Source organism: Condylostylus longicornis, unplaced genomic scaffold (genome assembly GCF_029603195.1).
Source record: "Condylostylus longicornis isolate FDR11 unplaced genomic scaffold, ASM2960319v2 ptg000148l, whole genome shotgun sequence".
NCBI lineage: Eukaryota > Metazoa > Arthropoda > Insecta > Diptera > Dolichopodidae > Condylostylus > Condylostylus longicornis.
In genome coordinates, this window is record NW_026578116.1 from 2,028,843 (window position 1) to 2,049,466 (window position 20,624).

The 20,624-nt window shown below is 25.1% G+C and overlaps 1 protein-coding gene across 1 annotated transcript in view; it reads left to right on the plus strand.

Moving 5' to 3' along the window:
- The window catches only part of LOC129615828 (uncharacterized), a 288,743-nt gene that overhangs the window by 51,010 nt on the left and 217,109 nt on the right, over positions 1–20,624 (plus strand). The window contains exon 4 of the mRNA XM_055531211.1: positions 18,508–18,633. Coding sequence (XP_055387186.1) covers positions 18,508–18,633 — 126 coding nt within the window. The remainder of the gene's footprint in view (positions 1–18,507; positions 18,634–20,624) is intronic.

Below are 20,624 nucleotides of genomic sequence, written 5' to 3' on the forward strand. Positions count from 1 at the left end.
TTTATTACAGGATCTGTGAATGTCTACAGAATATAATTATTGAATATGGACATTTTCGAGCTGAAAATTTGTCCGAGAAAGTCAATTCTAGTTTCTTTTTAAAAATCAACAATAATAATACTACTAGATCTGATTTCTGCTTTTTGAGGAAAACTCGTCAAATTTTGAATTTTAGTTTTTTGTTTTGAGAATAGAAAACAGAAGCATGGGATTTCTCACAATTTCGCTATTATTTTCCCTTATTTTTTTAAAGCATTACCATAAGCAAGATTTTCCTCAGTCTAGCATAGCTTCGCAAGTAAAATCTGTTAAATATTTTACTGATAAAACAATAAACTGAAACATACTAAATATTTCGAATTTGAGTTTGAAATTTCTTCACCATCTCAATTATATTAATAAAATTACAATAGCTATACGAAATTAAATTTTCAATTTAAAATCTAAAATCTAAAAATTAATATCAGTACTTATTTAGAACGAGAAATTTATCCAACACAATATGTTAGCTAATTTTTTTCATAAGTACAATGCGTATTCCATTTACATAGCTCCAGTTTGTTATACTGATTGTTAATTATTATTTACTTAAAATTTTCACCATCTCTCTTCACTTATAATACACATATGTATACATTACTATGAATAAGTATAACAAAAAAAAAAAATTGTAATACTGTTTAAATTATAATCAAATATTATGTTAATCAATATTTTTTTCCTAATTCATTTTGGGGTTTCCGCTGAAAAAGGGAATAGATTATTCTTTATATAATCTAAAGAGCAAAGCATATTGACAATTTCATTTTCTTTTTAATCAAACCCTGTTGTTTTTTTTTACTCAGTTTCTCTTTTCATTATAGTATGAGAAAAGCAAAGACTAAAATCAAAAAAAAAGAAAAATGTCCTGTGTTTTTTGTTGTGCTTTGAAAGAAAACTCCCTAGAATCAACAAAAACAACAGAAACAATAATAAAATCAACACCATTAAACAACTTTTATCTCACTTAATCAAAAGTTAAATAAAAAATTTGAATTAACATAAGAGACTTTTTATCAACACAATATTGGCTATAATCAAAAATTTCTATGTAGTCCTTTTTATTTGAGCTACAGCTATATATATATATATATATATATACACTCATAAGGATGGGGACTGTTGTTGTTGCTTTATTTTTTTTTTTTTTATTTTTTTTCCCTAAATTTTTTTTTTTTCAATTATATTTTTGTTTTTGATTTTGTGTGTTCTTACATTTATTGACATTGACAAATGTAAAATAATTTCTAAAGACAATCTGAAAATAAAATTGTTTCTTTTTCATCTCTTTACTCTTACTCTTTCTTACTGTACTTGGTTTGCTTTTTTCATTCTCCGGTCTCTCCATTTCATCTCTTCAAAAATAACATTTTCTTTCTCTTTATAATGTTACAGATGTTATTAAAAATATGACAAAAACAGAATAAGAAAGAGCAAAAAGAAAACAAAATTTCAAAAATTTTCAACCCAGAATGACATCAATATGTTTCGCTTTAATCAGTCAAAACTCGATTTTGTTTATTTTTTTGCTTTTACTGCCGCTCATTTTTTCCTCTCTGGTATTTCCTTTTTTGTGTTCTGGTGAACCTCTACTAAAACCTTAAAAGTAAGAAAAAAGAAAAGAATTAGAAACGAATATAATAAGGAAATCAAAAAAAAAAGCACCCTCTCCTTTTTTTTCCATTCTTTTCTGCCAAATCATTGAATATTCATAAAAAAAAAAGTCAAAATCAAATATTACATCAACTCCTGATGTTTCGTATTTATACAAAATAAATTCAAATTAAAAGAGAAAAAAAGAAAGAAAAAAAGAGAAATTAATAAAATTAGAGAAAAAAAAATTAAGGTTGTGGGGTTGAATTTGGAAATTTATAAAAGCTTTTCAAAAAAATATGAAAAACCTTAAATTTTTCCCATTTTTTTTTTTTTGGTTTTTCATCATTTTTCGAAACATCAAAAATGTTACCAATAAAAATTCAGAGAAAACAGAAGAAGAAATTTTTGAATCTTATTAATTTCCGATTGAAGGAAGGAAAGTTTTAGCCTATTCCTTTATTTTCTAAATTTTTGTTTAAAAAGGCTAGAACCAATTTTTCTGGTCGATTTTAAAATATAACATTAATTAAATTAACAAAAAAAAATCAACTTCGTATAATCAGATCAGTTCTCTCTCACTCTCTTTGCATATACGTTATTATATTATACTTACTCTTGTATATTTCTCTATTTTTATGTTTGTGTTAAAATAATTTTAGTTCAGCAGACTTGAAATTCCTCTGCTTTTCTTAACGGCTCAAATGATCTTATACTCGAATGAGCTCTAAAATAAAATATTTCATTATCTTCACGTTTTTAATTCAATTCATGCCTAAATATATAATGAGTATTTGTATACTTTAATGTTCGCTTTTTTCCAATACAAAATTTTCTGGACAAATTACATTAATTACGTTATACGAGTATTACTTTTTACTATAATAGAACCTTGGTATAACTAGAGTAATAATTGTAATGAAGAATCAATTAGCATGTACAATAATTTTATAGAAACAAAAAATTTTACAGCATTTTTTATTAATAAAATTTAAATTTAAATAATACAGTTATTATAAGAAATGAATATTATGTTTGATGTAAAGAATAGGACGAAATTTTTTAATATAAAGAAAGTATTTTCAAGAAAGAAACCGAAAATTTAAACTGTCTTAAGTTGATTTTCCTCTGATTTTTCCTGTTGTTCTTTAATTTTAGTTTTTCTTTTTCTTTATGCTCGGGGATGATTAATAGCAAATAAAAAAAAAAATAATAAATTTTCTGTTTGAATATTATACGTAGGGGACGTTTTTTGGTCCACTTCAATTGATTGTTTAAATAAATAAAAGAAGAAAAGAAATTAACAAAAAAAAAAAATACGATGAGAATATGAGAATCGAAAATGGAAATTGAAAACGACAAAAACAAAGAAAAAAAAAACAAACAAATTTTATAAAAGAAAAATTCATGAAATTTTTTTTTTCTTTTTGTTTTTTAGTATCGTACAAAGGCGAGAGAAAATAATAAAACATTAAAAAACAAATTTTCAGAAATAAAATTAAAATCAATGCTAAGATCCATTAGCGAAATGTTGGATTAAATTCCAAAATGAAAAACGAAATCAAATCCCTTTGTGTCATCATTTCCATTCTGTGTATTATTTTCAATTCATACACATATATACATATACATTATATATATATGTATTCCGATTATAGAATCGTATAAATTTTTAGAGTTGCCATAACTCTACAAGAATAGTGTAATACAACAATAATGGAATAAAAATGTACCCTAGTTCAAAATTCATATTCATTGCAATATTGTAACAGAACTGTTTGTGATTGTGCGAGAACTAGAGAAATTTTTCAACACAACACTGATAATTTTTTACGGTAAACTCGTCGACCACGGTTTACGGTAATAAACTCAATGACATAAGAAACTGGTTCATGGTTATCGACAATATCGTGAACCAGCCCTATGCTCCTCTCAGGAGTAGAAGTAGGTATTAAAAACAACTGATAATTTCTTAATGAATTTTTCAATAAAATTAAAATTTTAATTAGGTACACTCTAAAATAATTGAAATATGCCTACAATTCGAATGAAATCAAGTTTATTTTGAACAGATAACTATAGTTGATACTTTAAACTCAATATTATTGAAATTTTCTTTATTGCAGCTGAATATGACAATTCTAAATAAAAGTACCTGTCAGTTATTTGAAGTGTATATTTTCAATAAACAAAAAAAAGAAGTTTAAGAATAATTTGAAGTTTTGAATATCTAGCACAAAATTTTCTCAGCAATACTATCAATAACAGCAATGCTTTTAGATAAAAATTTTCGATTAAATGCCTGATAATTCGTAAAATTAAGTATTTCGTGTGTCTCAAACAGAATTACCATTATAATTTTATACTTTTAATATCTGCAGCTTCCTATTATAATTTATATACAAAATTAATAAAACTTTAATTGTGAAGATATCGAATTTTTAGAACACTTATGATTGGGGCAGTTTTCACTTGTAACTTTATTAATTAAATTAAAAAATTTAATTTTGCCATACTATGAGTTTGGCAACCCTTAAATAAATAGAAATTTAATATTAAAAAAAAAATAACTGTAAATAAATATACATTTATGTATGTATCTGATATTTTTGTCTACTTAGCATTTCTATATATGCACAATATATTTATTTTATATAAATACATAATTCAGTAGCTGATATTTCACAAAGGATTCTAAAAGGAAAAAAAAAAGGAAATGAAAAGGAAAATAAAAAAAAAAACAAAAATGAAATAAAATGGCGGTAGTTGGGGTTAATCTTAACAAATACGTTAAACGAAGGCGATGAAACCATTATAATTGATATTTTTGCAATATACTCGGTAAACTTTTAATATAGAGAATCAAAGATAATCCCATCCATAGAACATGGAAATCCATTTAGAAAAATTTTCTGATTGGATATGCAATATATTTTATATATACAAAAGGAAATATTTCTATATAAATAGATATTATTTTCTTTCAGTGTGATTAATTCGATATGCCATTTTTTGGTTTTAATGTAGCTCCTATATATACTTTATAATTGACGCAAAATACGCATTCATATTCAGAAACAAAACAAATGTGTCTTCCATAAAATGGTGAGCTATAAAGTTTAATGTAGATTATGGGAAATGAATATACATAATATTATTTGTATATTGCATTGCATTTATTATTCTATGCATATTATTATTATGCATAATACAGGGCGTATTATATTATAAAAGGACAAGATTGCATTTAAATTCAATCACCAAGCCATACGAATTGATGGTGACAAGTTATTTATTTTTATATTGTGAATACAAACTAATTTACACAAAGCATTTTTACCTCAGTTCTGTTTAGAGGAAACGTAATTTTAACATCACTATATTCGATTTTAATACAGTCCAACTCAACTGTTACATGATTAAAATTCTTATTTTTACATAATTATTTTCTTTGTGAGTCTAATCATTGAAAAGAAAGGTCATATTCCGCGATAGTATTGGACGATACTATAATTTTATTGCGTTTTGTATTACTTTTTCTTCTGAAAATTCAAAGTAAACTTTCGATTTCCCTATTTAGGGCCCAGGACATCATTTATTTAGAACTTGTAAAGATTACTTAACAGTCATGAAGAGGACTATTGTGCAGTGGAATTCGGAAAAGCTGCAGGAGATTAAGATGTTGCCTGCTCCACGATTACAGTTCTTCCCTCATTTAAGTAAACTCTCGTTGTAGTCTCACTAATTATGTAGCTGCAAGCTTATTTGAGTTTTTCAAAGTTAAATTTTTCTTGTTTATAGTCATATTTGTAATACTCGTACATATAATAATTGGTTTTCCATGGAAACCTTCAAACCTTTTTTAAAAATCTTATGCTCAAATTATCGAAATACGGATAATCAGTATTTCAAAATAAGTTCGTGCTGAAGCTGCATTATTTCAACAACACCCTATAACAACTAATAATACATGTACATTGAAAATTTTATGATAAATTTTTTTTTTCTGCTTTTAACGATTAAATGCAATATTTTCAATATATACGATATTGAACCATTAAAAAATTGTTTTTCATCCAAGGATTAATTGTTAGTGATCTTTTTATACCACCATCGCAACATCAACAAAACATATAAAAATAACAAAAACATATGAAAATAAAACAAAAAACAACGGAACAAAAATAAGAGGCAACATCAATTTTGTAAATGAAATCAATAGCAAAAATAGCACAATTAAGTAATTTGTAACCAGCTGTGGGCAATTACAGTAATCTGAATTATTTCTGACAAGGATGTTGGCCTTTTCCTTATACATATACAAAATATTCTCATTTTAATTTTAATTCTGTTTTTCTTCTTCTTTTTTTTTGGTTTAGTTTTTCTTTTTTCTGGTTATAATCGGCATAAAATTGGCTATGATTGCTGTTTAAGCTGTTCCTTTTAGCATTTTAATTGTTATAAAGATAGCTGGAGAAAAAAATTATTTTATTTTTTTCTTTTTTGTTGTGATTTCCACTAATTATAGGAAAATTAAGAATTAAATGAGAAAATAAAAGTAATAAAATGATGATTTAAAATTTAATATTGTACACTTATAATGTGAGCCGCGTGGACTTTAATATCTTTTTTGGAATTATTTTATTGGACTTTTTTAATAATTTTTGAGAATTTTATTATAATTGAAGGGTATTTAACATTAAATAATATTAATATTATAATTATTTTTAAATTTATTAATATAATAATATTCTAATATTACAAATATAATTTTCTAATTCTAATACTCGTATTACAAAATTGAACACATGACTTGAATATTCAAATATTTATATTAAAATATGACATAACGTCAGCAAAATGAATGAAATATTAATTTAAGCATGAAGCACAATTCGCTATTTTACTGACCGTATATATTTATAACAAATTTAGTTATATGTTTAGCTAGAATGAATACAAAAATCATTAAACAATTCTATAATTTGTGCGCTTATCAAAAACATCTACCAATAATAAAGAATTCAATAAAATTTTAAATTGATTTGAATTAGTTTAATAAATAAATCTATATAGATTCTAAATTTAAGAAACTGCTGATTTTAGCAGAATTTAAGAAATGCAATAAATATTTTTTAAATTAAATTAAACATTTATCATTCGAAGGATAAAGAGCTGGTTATCCAAGGATACATTTACATCAAGTAGGCCCATTTTGATACTACTGGATTTCCATATATCCACCCTCACGGGAACCAGCCCGAGTTCTTTATGTAAACCATTTTAAATCCCTGGGATTTATATTGGCCGTATTAATTCCGTAACTTGCAAAAAGAAATGCAATTCCAAGAAACGTCTGATTTCTTCGTGTTAAAGTCCGATTTCTTCGTTGGCATGAGCACAGAAAATTAAATTAACCACTGTCTTCTCCTCCTCCTTAATAATTTTAAAATTTTTCCGTGGATGATTTCACATTTAAATCTTCATCACTGCAAAATATTGTTCATTATAAATGTTTCAATTTAAAGGTAGTGCCAAGCAGTGAAATTTCCTATTGTTAAAAAATATTATAGAACTCTTAAAAAAGCTCATTTTTATTGAATTTGAATCTAATGGAAGTTGTTGTAGAATATTTTGACATCCACTAATGTAAATACACTAGATTTCTGCGACTGGAGAGCCGACGAGCACACCTAAAATTAAATACTTGATTATTCACAAAATTGGTTTAAATATAATGAAACTAAATAACTAAGTAACAAAAGGTTACACATTAAATGCAACATCATTACCGACCAGATCACATATAATGCGGAAAATATTGTGATAGCAACAATTATTATTTTTAGTAAAATACTTATCTGTTCGTGTATCTTTCTGCCTGTGGTCTTGTTTATCTCGATTTCGAATGAATGACTTTGGATGAAAGTTCAATTTTTTATTAAGTTTTCATTTGCTAGTTAGATTGTAGTTTAATATTATTATGACACTAAAAGATATAATGCCACTTTCTCTCCCCCTCTCCCTTCTTTCAGCGAGCACCAAAGTCTTGTCGAGGGCGACTCCTCGATATCTACATTTCTAATAAATCCCAGCAACATTTCTAAGGAAATATTTCGAAATGACATGCTGACTACAAACCATTGACATTATCACGCTAAAAGTCCCTTAAATTAGAATGAATTCTTTTTATGCGAAAAAAATTTCCATCCCTTAAAAAAATATTCACTTTCGAAAATTTCCGATTTTTTTTAGTTTTTCTATACAAAAGCGAGTTGGTTCAGGTTCTAATTTTTATATAACAATAAAATGACCAATATTTATTTATAATAGTTTTATATTTAACTGTATACTTGTCTATTCTAATGCCATAAAGATATTTTAATGAAAATTTCCTTTTTGATCCTTTCTTCTTTTGTTCGCTGATAAAATTAAATGTCATTTTGAGTGAATGTTCGTTCCATCTTCATCAAAATGATAAAATAAATTCTGTTACTTACATTTATATAAAGTCCTTTATGTTGTTATTTATTATACATTCATACAATAACTTACATAATAATGGTTAAATTGTAACGCTTTATTAAATCGTCTTTTCAATTTTTTCTTTTTTAATTTTAGTAAAATACCACGTCCATGCTTTAATTATAATTAAAGAGGGTTATAGTCTAATAGTCTCTATTTTACTTTATTGCATTTTTATTTTTATATAATTGTATAGTATTTTTTTTCGCGTTCTTACAATGTTTCTTTAAAATTTCGTAATTAATAATAATGATGGAATACGAGAAAAGGATGAAGGTTTATTTTTTTCTTAACGACAAAAGGAGATCTTTTCTTGTCACTAAAAAAAATTTCTTAAAAATTATTATTACTCTTTTTTGTAACTTCATAGTTTTCAAGTAAAAAATATTCTTTACACTTTAACCCTTTAGTAACATTTTGTTTTACTATTGTGTAACTAGTATTTTTTTAAGACTGATAAATAAAACTACTTTTATAATTTTTATTCTGAAGAGAAATCGACCAACCAATCAATATTGTAAATTTTAAACAATATACGTGTAAGCTTGGATACTTACGTAATGGCTTTCTTTGAAAAAGAAGCAAATATTTTAGAAATTGAAATGGCATTGCTTTTAAGAAGCTGTCAATCTTGAAAACCATACTACAGTATATTTTGTCTGGCAACTTATTAAGAATGCCGATTTTCAGTATTTTCGAACTTAAAAGCTCCAATAATTTTGCGTAAACTATTCAAATATTGCAGAAAATTTGACCGATACCCTTTTTATCATTTTATAATAATGGTTATCATTAAAAAGTTGAATAATCTACCGACCATCCGAACGGTACAGAATTGTTTCAGAGTATAAAACGCTAAGGAGTATAAGGTAAAGATCGAAAGCAGCAGAGGTGTTGTGCGCAAGCAGATGTCTTGGTCGAGTAATATTAGAAATTGATCTTGTGCAGCAAATATTGGAAACTTGGTTCATGCGGCGATGCACCGAAACGTCTATAAAGATCTGGTTAGTACAAGCCGTTAAGATTCATGCATATAACCGCTGAGGTTCAGAAAAGCACTTGCATAAGAAGAAGAAAAAGAAAGAAAATATCATATTGAAATTAAATTAAATGATAAATTATTTTTATGAGATTTATGTACTTATACAGTGCTGAATCACTCGGTATTTCCATTTATTCGCAAACACCATAATATTAATAATATCTTTAATATGGAGACAACTTGTATAGCGGTGCCAATTTTGTCATACTTTTAATTTTCTTGGCACTTCTTTTATTCCGCATAAGATGACATGACCAAACAAAACAAATAAATAAAAGTTATTCGTAACAAAAAACAAAAAAAAAAAGGAAAAAAAGTGTAGCTGTAAATAATATGTAAGAGTATGTATACACGGTTATACACACTTAACTACATAAAAACAAAAAAAAAACATCAACCTTGTAAAAAATTAGACTGGAACCGAAGAAAATAATTTTTATTTTCCAGCGTTTTTAATGTTTTTTTTTTTGTTGTTTTGTTCTCCTCTCTTTTCTTCTTTTTTTTTTTTATTAAGAATAATCATGTCTCTTTTTACTGGTACAGAAAATATTGTTATTTCTTTAAAAAGAACTTTTCAACTTACATACATGGTGTAGTACATATCCTTTCGGGAGTTTTTGTTTAAAAAACAAAAAAAAAGCAAAAACATTTATACTTGGTAACAACGGTAATATTTCCAAATGATAAAATATATTCCCGTCCTTATTGTTGTCCTTTATTATTGCTGCTGTTGTTGTTATTGTTGTTGCTGTTTTTATAATTTTATTGTTTTATTTTTCATATTTTTCTTTTTTTGCTTTTTTCATACTAAAATTACAATATTGTAGCGCCGGATTGTCTTCTCATTTTTTGGAACGTGAGTTTTACTTTCAACTGAATATGAAATTTTATTGAGTGAATTTTATACTTACATAGTATAATATACATATATATTATATATGTATATATGTATGTTATATTTCATGCTACTTGTTTTGGCAATGAAAGATCATAAGGAAACTCTAAAGAATATAGAAAATGTACTTGAAAATTAAAAAAAAAAAAATATTTTTTTTTCTCACATCCTTCCTTTAGGAGCATTTTTTTCACGCGACGATTTGTTTTCTTTTTCTTTTTGTTTTTGTAAAAAAATTTTTTTTTTTTTTTGGTTTTTCACAAAATAAAAAAGTGTAATTTTAATTTATATTCAAAAAAGAGTAATCAAAGAATGAAAAGAAAAAAAAAATAAAATGAAATGATGATGAACAAAAGTGGTAAATTTAGACTTTGCTCTCCGGGCGTTTGACAAGAAGGAAGAAAAAAAATATTAATTTTAAAATAAAATTTGTTTTTTTTTTAATAATTCATTATTAGAGTCGCCGCTTTTAATAATTGAAAAAATTTTAAATAATATATTAATTGGTCTGAAATTTTTTTTTAGTGAGAATAAATTCAAGGAAAGCGTAATCATGATCATATTGATTATCAATATGTGAAAACCGTACACAATGGTACATTACGTAATGGAAAAATTAGAAGATTGTATGTTAATTATGTATGTTAATAGTAGCACAAGTACCACATCTAGTATCTAGGTTAATTTTACATTTAAAATTGATTTCTGATAAACATTTTTTCATTTCTGACCTAAATTCTAAACCAAAACTTTAAAATCGTTCAATTGAAATTTAAAATTCAAATATTTTTATTAATAATAGATAAAAATGAGATTTTAATTTAATTGAACAAAATCATAATCAATATTTTTTTCGAAATTTGGAAAAGTGCGGTAAAATTTATAAAATTGTGAATTAACATTAGCATACCGGGCACAATAAATTATTGGCTCTCTCAAGCGACATTTCTCATCAACTTTTTCTATTCAGAATTACAAAAATTTGGGAATCGGTAAAATATAAATAAAATATTTAAATTAATGCTTATAATTAATACAATAATAATTATTATACCATCTTAGCCCTATATCGTAAGGAATTGCTATTGACATGGTATTTAGACCTTGTAAAAAATATTTATTCATTTATAAAAAATTACTTACTTTCATATTAAAAATACCACAAAAACAATTTACTATACTAAAAAATTGCATACTTTTAGGATGACAAAAAAAAATTTTTTGGTAAATTTCGTAGGACATGAAAATTTCGTATTAAATTAACGCTTCTACGAATTGATTATTAAATCCCAGGAGCTTAATAATGTGTTGTTATAAGAAATTACGATATAGATTGACTTGAAATATTTAATATTGAAAAATGCGATAAAACCAAAGGGAAAAGGACACAAAAATGTGACAATCATGTTTCCGCATAAATCTTAAACATTTTATATTTGTACACTTATATATACATATATACTATACTGACAAGTTTTTTATTCATGTGTTTATACAAATATATTATATGTATATATATATATACATAATTCTTTCAATATAACTGTAAATGTACCCTAGACACGCCAAAAATCAAAATAGCATATACTTTAGCTTATTGCTTTTAGCATCGGTTGTCGTGTCACATTAAATTTGATTTTTTCAAATAAAAATAAAAATATAAAAAAAGAAAATACAAAAAAAAATAAAATACAATACAAAAATAAGAAAATAAGATAAACAGGAAACAAACAATGAAAATATAAGAATGATTGGAGGAGTGAAGTTGAAGGAGAAGTACTTTTTGGGTGAAGTCGGTTGGATGTGGGGGTAAAGAAAATGAAACAGACTTGAGTCTAATATAATTTTTGTAATGCTATGAAATTTTTGGTATACAATCAAAAAAAATTTTTTTTTTATGTTTTTCTATTTTTCATTTGTGACTTTTTTTTTTGACATTTTTAGCATTTAGAGTTATAAAGAATCAGAAGTTATTTTTCCGTCAAAATATTTTTCTTATTTTCGTTTTTCAAGAAAATTTATCACCTCCAAATCCCGGTATGGAAATATAATTTTTGTTTATTTTTATTTTTTTGGTTTTTTTTTTGGAAAACATCTTGTAAAATTACGCGTCTATGAAAAATAAGCATAAACTTTATATGAACGCAGAATATTTTGTAAATTAGAGTGTTATATAAGGTTTAGACTTGTCTACTTAGTGCATAAATATCATATATGAAACAAGAAATATTTTCTTGACTAAATAAAATAATTCCACTTACCCTAATTCCTAGCTATTTAAGATTAATTGAAGGTATACTAAACCATTTGCTTCAGAAATTATTGATAAGCTACTGAAAACATACTGTGCTGAAATAGTTGAAATTGTTGGATGGAAACCGGGTCAGTGCTATTAGGAATTTCTTTACAGGACATTTCGAATTAAGGTATCACGTGTATAAGTAGGGCAAATCGAATTTCCTCTTGTACAGGTTTCGTGGGTGCGTTGATGAGACCGCCGTACACATTCTCTGCGACAATACTGGCTGTTCGTCGTCGAAATTGTCTTGGGTTGGCTTTCCTGAGTCTTTGGAAACTACTGTCCAATTCGCTTTGGGATATCTCCAGTTTTATAATGTGAACAGGAATATTATAGGCGGAAGCGTTAGGAGGCTAAAATAATTCTCGAATGGCTGCGCTGGCCTGGAGGATGATTTCTTTCTCGATTTTTAAGCGATTTTTTTAATAACTACCATTTGTATAGAAAACTAGTGTAAGTTTGTCTTAAAAATTTTTGAATGATTTTTTCTATTAGTTCAAATAATACTGATTTATTAAATTTGTCTTCGGTATTATTTCGTAAAAAGCAATATATTGGACAAAAATTTATTTGTTCTTCAATTTTGTTTTTTGGTTGAATTGTTCAATGTTCATTTATAAGCCTAGAAACTTATTTAAAATGCAATTTTAAAGAAAAAATTTAGAAAAAAAATCTTGTTAATTTTACTAATTTTTATGAAAATTATTTTTATAGACAACATGCATTCAGGGATCTTGGGAAACGATTACCATATTAAGACTATATACAAAACTTTAAATGAAAACTTGTATTCAATTTTGTTGCCTTATAAATCCTTAACAATCATAAAGGGTAATATATGGAATTAAAGGGGAAAGAGAAAATGTTAAAATTCTTTATATTGAAAAAGAAAATTGTCAGACATTTTTGTTTTCATTTTTTTTTTTTTTAATATTTTTCTACGAAATTTGTAAATTTTTCTTCAATATTTATTTAAAAAATTGTACATTGCACATACATACATATACTTATTACATAATATGTGATAGATATAGTATGTTCAAAAATTTTCTTATTGTCGTATATTGTTTGCAAAAAAATGTCTGACATCATAGCAATATAGGGGAAGGAATTTTATGGAAATAAAAATGAATACGATCAGAAAATATTTGAGTACCATATTTTTATTATAACGTTATATAATGAGCTAATAAGCGACAAGCAACAAAAATAAAAACAAACAATAAGAGCACAATATTTTTATATTTTATTTTTTCAACGGGAAATTTAAAATTGATTTGAAAAATTTATTATATTTCAACGCTTTAACGCGTTAAGTGATTTTAATAAAAATTTATAGCAATTTTACTTGTATAATTGAATGAAAACAAATAAAAATAATTTATTGCAATTCATTTTTAAGTTGTGTTTCAAATATCGATTTTTAAAATTCCGAATTCTTATATAGAAATTTATTTATTTAAGAGATGTATTTAACGAATTGGCATAGTATAAGGGGAGCAATTCTTTAACATTACAATATTTACAGAATTTGAATCACTATTCAATAGAGAACTTAGGATTTAATGCAGTACTAAGGATTCCTCTGATCATCGCAGGTTACAACCATCGTGGTCGTAGCGATAATTTTCTTATCATACTTAAAATTCAATAGCTTTATTAATTTACAATAGAGATAGGCGATCTAGACAAATGAATGAGGTTGAAGACGGAAATATTGCAAAAATGCTCTACCTAAAATAGACACAAACCAATGATGTCCGATTTTCTGAAGGAACAGTCTATCAATTACCGAATTATGACAGCATGAGGAAATTATTGACGGTTTCCTTTCTATGTCGCTTTGTTCCACACAAGTACAAATCGCCAAAAGAAAATAGTATCTCATAATCATTATTTTTTTAAAATTAAATATAATATACTCTTCCTATATAAGAATACTAATAACTTTTTATTAAACTTCTTCGCTCTTGAGTCAAACCTTAGCTAAACAAAAAACTCGATATTTCCCGATATTGTTTCGAATTTATTTTTAAACCGTTTCTAAACTGATTAAATAATATGCTTGATTTTATTCTTACAGTGCCTAGTTTTAATTATTTTAGTATTTTCTTATACGAACGCAAATCGCGTAATTTGAGATGAGACAAAAACATGTTTGTCATCGTACCAATAATTCTTCATATCGCGTTTCAAATGCATTCATCAAAACATACCCAAAACAGACTTAGATCATTTGTGCTTATTGCCATAAAAATTTAATAATTTCGATATTTAGATTAATGCATTAACACAGTTATTATAAACAATTGATACGTCTCTTAATTTTGGGAAAAACAATAATATTCCTTATATTTGTGAGATTTAACACAAGGGGTGAGAGGTAATTTGCATGGAATTCGCATAGCACATTAGAATATTAAAACAAAATTTATAAAATGTGGAAGAAAACTTAAAGCTTTACACAATCAATTGGTTATTTTAAATTGTCTTTCCATTTTTTTTTTTAATTTGCTACTTTATATATAATATAGTATATATAAAATGTATATGATTTTGCGAGTCTTGTCATATAAGAAGGTTCTTTTAGCTTAAAAATTTTTATCCATAAAATTGACGTAAGCTATTTTGATGTTCTTTAGTAAATAGATAAATAAAAAGAAAACAATAAAAAAATTTAATAAAAACTCTCTGAAACCCCCATTTTTAACTTTTGCTTTAAGTTTATAAAGGCTTTATTTTGGATTACACCGATTCAAAAGTCATATTATAAATTATTCATAATCTAAAAGCCTGAAAATGGTAGCAATTTAATATTATATCCTTAAATTGTTTCATTTTTTCCTATACCGTTTTTGTATACCTAAATGCATACTGTATATTTATAGAAACAAATATCTACATAATATAATAAAAACAGTGTATAAATCCGTGCTGTCGTTTTTGTGACAATTACTGTAGATTTATTTTATTTGGAAAACGTTCATTGCACAACTGCAGCTCTCGTAGATTTGCTGTAATTTCAACAAATTGTATTGGATAATGAATTTCATTATTTTGTTGCGTTATCTGTGTAAACTCTTAATAGGCTGTACATCCCATTCAATTCATTTATCCGCTTCAGTAGATTCAAAAGTGTTATCATCAAATCTTGAAAAACTTCACAAGGAACATTCGTTGAAAAAAATTCCTGAACTAACCGAGCTACATGAGAAAATTTTCCCGGTATTTAATGCTTTCGTCTTATCAAGTTTATCAAGCTTATCAAGTTTATTTCCTGATAGTGCAACAGTTGGACGACCTTTTTTTTTCAAATCAAATAAATTATCTGAAAAAAAAAACAATTGTTTGCATACACTGAATACAATTATGGAACTTTGTGATTCGGCTAATAAATGGAAGCCACCGAAAACTCAATTTCACTCTTACAAAAAATAATCTTAATTTTACATTATCTTACATGTAATACATATTACAGTAGACAGAATCAAATTAGTAAAATGTTATAGCAAATTTATAAACAAATTTTATGTAAATGTTAGCAAAAACGTTAATTAATTAAAATGAGGAAAACTTTTAATTCAAGCAAAAATTGTTCTATTGTGATATTTACTGCATTTTGGGTAAATTTGCTGCTATTCGAGATCCCCATTTACTGCAGTTTAGAAAATGGAAACGAAAACACTGGTATACATTCATATGTACATAATACACTCAAAATCTATATTGAACTAAAATCAAAAAGCGTATAGGTACCTATACATTATAAATTTGAAAATTTATTTTTTTTTTGTATATTTTGGGCAAAAAGGAAGAAAAGCTATATAAACTCCTTTTCATAATTTAAAAATTTAGTAAACGTACGTACATAATATTATGTACATACATATTATGTTTACACACATCTATTACATATTATTCATTATATGTATATTCCTAGTCTTATAATATATGTACATTATTTAGATATTAATAAACATTTTTGTAAATATACATTAATAAAAAAATTATCCTAGTCCTTTTAAATAAAATGTTACAAAATTTAATAATTTTAATGTATCCTTTGAACTTTTCTTTTTTTTTTTTTCATTTCTTTTTAAAATATTATTTTAGCCGGGGAATAGGACACATCTATGTTATTTGAAATATTGATGAAGCAGAAAATTTTATATTATCCTTACATTATGTAGTACATACGTACATGTGTGTATGTGTACATATGACTGTTAGTATTTGATCAATAAAAACGAAACGAATATTACATATGGGGTATATGAGTATTATTCATTTTATAAATACTAGAATGGGGATCTTCTTTAGTCAGGAAGAATTATGGAATGAACCATTATAAATGTATTAATATTTTACAATTTTGTAAAATACAGGAAACCGTATATATAGAAGAAGGATTGAAGTAAAATTTTATTTTTATTAATATTTTATTTTACATACTTGTATAATAAAAAATTTATCAATACTAAATGGCTTAATATTTAAAATGTAAATTAAATACCAAAGAAGTTGAAAAAAAAATAGAAATAAAAACAAACTTGTAACCTTTATTGCTAACCTTTATTGCACATTTCTAAGCACCTTCTAAAATAAATTTCACAGTAAATAATTTTGGAAAATATCGATTTAGAAAAAAATTTTTGTTATGAATTTTATAAAATTTTCTAGCAAGTACCAATACAATTTATCCTAAAGTATTTATACGGCATATACAAAATATATTTGAGTATGTTGAGTTTACACTATTTTATTCACTTGTGTAGTTGTAACGGGTAAATATAGACATATGTACATATTTTGTAACTCACCGTCGAACATTTATTCTACTCACCTATGGATTTCCGACTTTTCGAGTACTAAAGCAGAAATGTATGCTATTTGGTTTTCCTACTCTGTTTAGAATTGGAATTTATATAACATACAAATTATTTCATAGTATTATTATATCTCTTTAAAATTATCTCAAAATCCCATTGTGATAACGTCAGGTTCATAATTCGCAAAAAGAAATATGATCTAAGGAATCTTCAACTCTCTCCTGCCAAAGCTGAATATGAGCAAAGTAGGTCAGTCACAATGAATTTCGCTGAGATTTTATTAACAAAATGTTCGTCAATCATACAAAATATTTTATAACCTCTATCACTCGTTTGATGTCTCTCCGATGGATGCCCCGATTTGTATCCGAAAATACTCAGTACCTTATATAACAAATATATTGTTCTTTACTTCGAAAGTTAATCATGACCATTGTTTGTAAAATAGCACATTTACATATTTCAAAAATTTAATTATAGAGATTTTTATTAATATAAAAATCATTAAGGCTGTGTTAAATCGAAACCATTTTCTTATTATCTTAAAATATTGCATATCTTTAGGATAAAATGTAACTGCATATATAAATATTTTTCAAAAAAACTTATGCTTTATAAATAATTTATGCTTGGATAAAAAATTAATTAAAGTACAATTTATGATTTCATAGAACTTCAATAGAACTTGTAGTGTCGAAAGGTAGAATATTACAAATTTTCGAGAGCAATAACGCACCTGAGGAAATAGAAATTTTGTTCTACTGAAAAAATATTTTGACTTGGACAATCAGCCTTATAAAGGATTTTGTTCATAGCCCTGAAATTTGAAATGTTACGAATATCATATTGTCAGTTCTGAATTACTAAAATTCTGTTCCGAATATATGTAATAGAGTAATTATAAATTACGTTCAATATTCCAAGAAATGGTACTGCATTGCTTATACATAATCTCTAATAAAGAAATTTGTGCTACATCGTAGCTAAGATCATAACTCGTAAAATTCTACGAGTGGAATTCATGATATGGAAGAAAATTTTGGAAAACTTCAGAACTATATCTTAAAGAATGTAGAAGTTTTACAAATAATTTGTCGGAATGCACCAAAAAAAAAAAAGGAATTTGTTTTCGGATGATTATTTTTCTTTTTATTTAATATTTATTCTTTAAAATCTTATTTATATTATATTGTATACGTACATATTAATATTTATTTATATACTAAAAACATTATATATATCATAATATGCTTAGGTACATAATATTTTTTTTTATTTATTACAGATTATTTTCGATGGATTTACTGTTGGACGTTTTGACGAGGGCATGGTTGATCCTGATGCTGATGGTATAGATTCCAGTTTTAGTTCAATCGGTGAATTACCTGGTTGTCCTGAGGGATTTATGCAGGTAACAAAAATTTTTTTTATATAAATACAAAAATATATATAGATAATATTGAAATATTTTACACATTAAATATAATATCGTATATATTATGATAATATGTATAAATACATAACATTATTATTATTATATAAAAAATGTTAACTTTTATGTACCTTACTCCCCTATAATATGTTGTGTATCTATATTTACACATAATAATATGTGGTATGTATATGTGTAATTGTGTACATATTATTTGTTTTATTAAATGTATATTTTATTTTGGACACATTTGATAAGAAATTTACGATAATAAAATATTTGTTATTGCTGTTTTATTTCTTTTTGCTACATACATACATAAATACTTTTATTATTGTTTTATATTTTATTCTTTCTTTCTTTTTGTCATTTTTTCTATTATAAATAAATAACATTAACTGTAAATAGTAGGTATGTAGATTTTAAGGGAAGAAGCAAGTAAAAATAAAAAAGAGAATGCCTAGGTTATTTTTGTTTTTTTTTTTCATGGTATTTGTTAGTTTCTTTTTTTTTTTGCGTTCCTGCATTTTGGATTTTATTAAGATCTCTGAATTGTGATAAAATAAATAAAACAACGACATTTAGGAGACCTTTGAAAATTTCTATTAAAGGATCTTAGGATATTATATTGTACATTAAATACATAGCTATGTACATAACAATGTGTATGAACATATTATATTAAAGAAATGTACAGTTAGATGTTTCAAAGAATATAATATAGGAATGAAGAATAAATTTAATGAGAAAGAGGCATAAAGAGAGAAGAACAGATGAAATAAAAACAATAATGAATGTGTTATATGGATAATAGGGAGAGGGACATACGATATCAAAATATATTTATAATAAAATGTACATGATTGTGTGTATGTTTGAATAAAATGAAAGTATGTAATAAATTTATCATTATTTATGAAGTTAATGTACTAAGATGACTCAAATAAATGTTGTAATTTATGACAGTATTTAGTATTTATTTTATCAAATGACAGTTCATTTATTAATGTTTCTCGCTTAACCTTTTTTTTTGTTCTCTCTCATTTTTTGCTTGATACTCCCGATGGGGTTTTTTTCTCTCTTTTTATGTTTCATTTTCTTTGTGCGTTTATTTTAACATTTTGGAATCATTGGTCAGTAAACTCTATATATAACGTACGTATACACATACCTAACTATAAAATGTTGTTAAACTTACTTGAATAACCAAATGAAATTTATTAACTATTATTAACGATTAATTATAATTAATTCAGTTTTTATTGAATTTGCAAAAAAAATAATAATAAATGTTATTGTTTTGTTTTTCTGTTTAATATCTAACAATTAGATTATCAAAAGAAATGTTAATGCTTAATATTATATTGAATTTAGGAAAATTATTAGAGAATGTATAGGTTTTCATGTCAAATTTATATTAAATAATGCAATTTAGTTTTATATGATAATTCAACATTTATTTTATATTTATCGATGATAATTTAGAATAAGGTCAAATAATTCGTTTTTAGAACAATTATACTAATCAAATTATAATTAAGTATAAAGTGATTATCGTTCTTAAGAAAAAATTTTGTTACACATTTACCAAATTTTTATTCCAATAGTCTTTGGCATTTTATTTTCACAATATAGAAAGTCAATCAACAGAAAAAAAATTGTACCTTTACTTCTGTTTTAATTAAAATTTCATATTTCTGTATAAACTGTGAAAATTTTCTGACAGACTTTGAAATTATATGCAATTTTTAAGAATAGCCAGAGATAGCGTATCGAATACGAATTCAATATTATAGCGTTCCGATTCACTTGTTACACCACCTTTTTCTTCTAGAATCTAGAATATATTGTGCAGAGATTAAACAAAAGACAACTAACTCTCATCGAATCTACCATCGCTTTTAGCTAGATATGCTCCTATTATATTATTTTAATTATCAAATAACAATTATATTTAAAAATACTCGAAT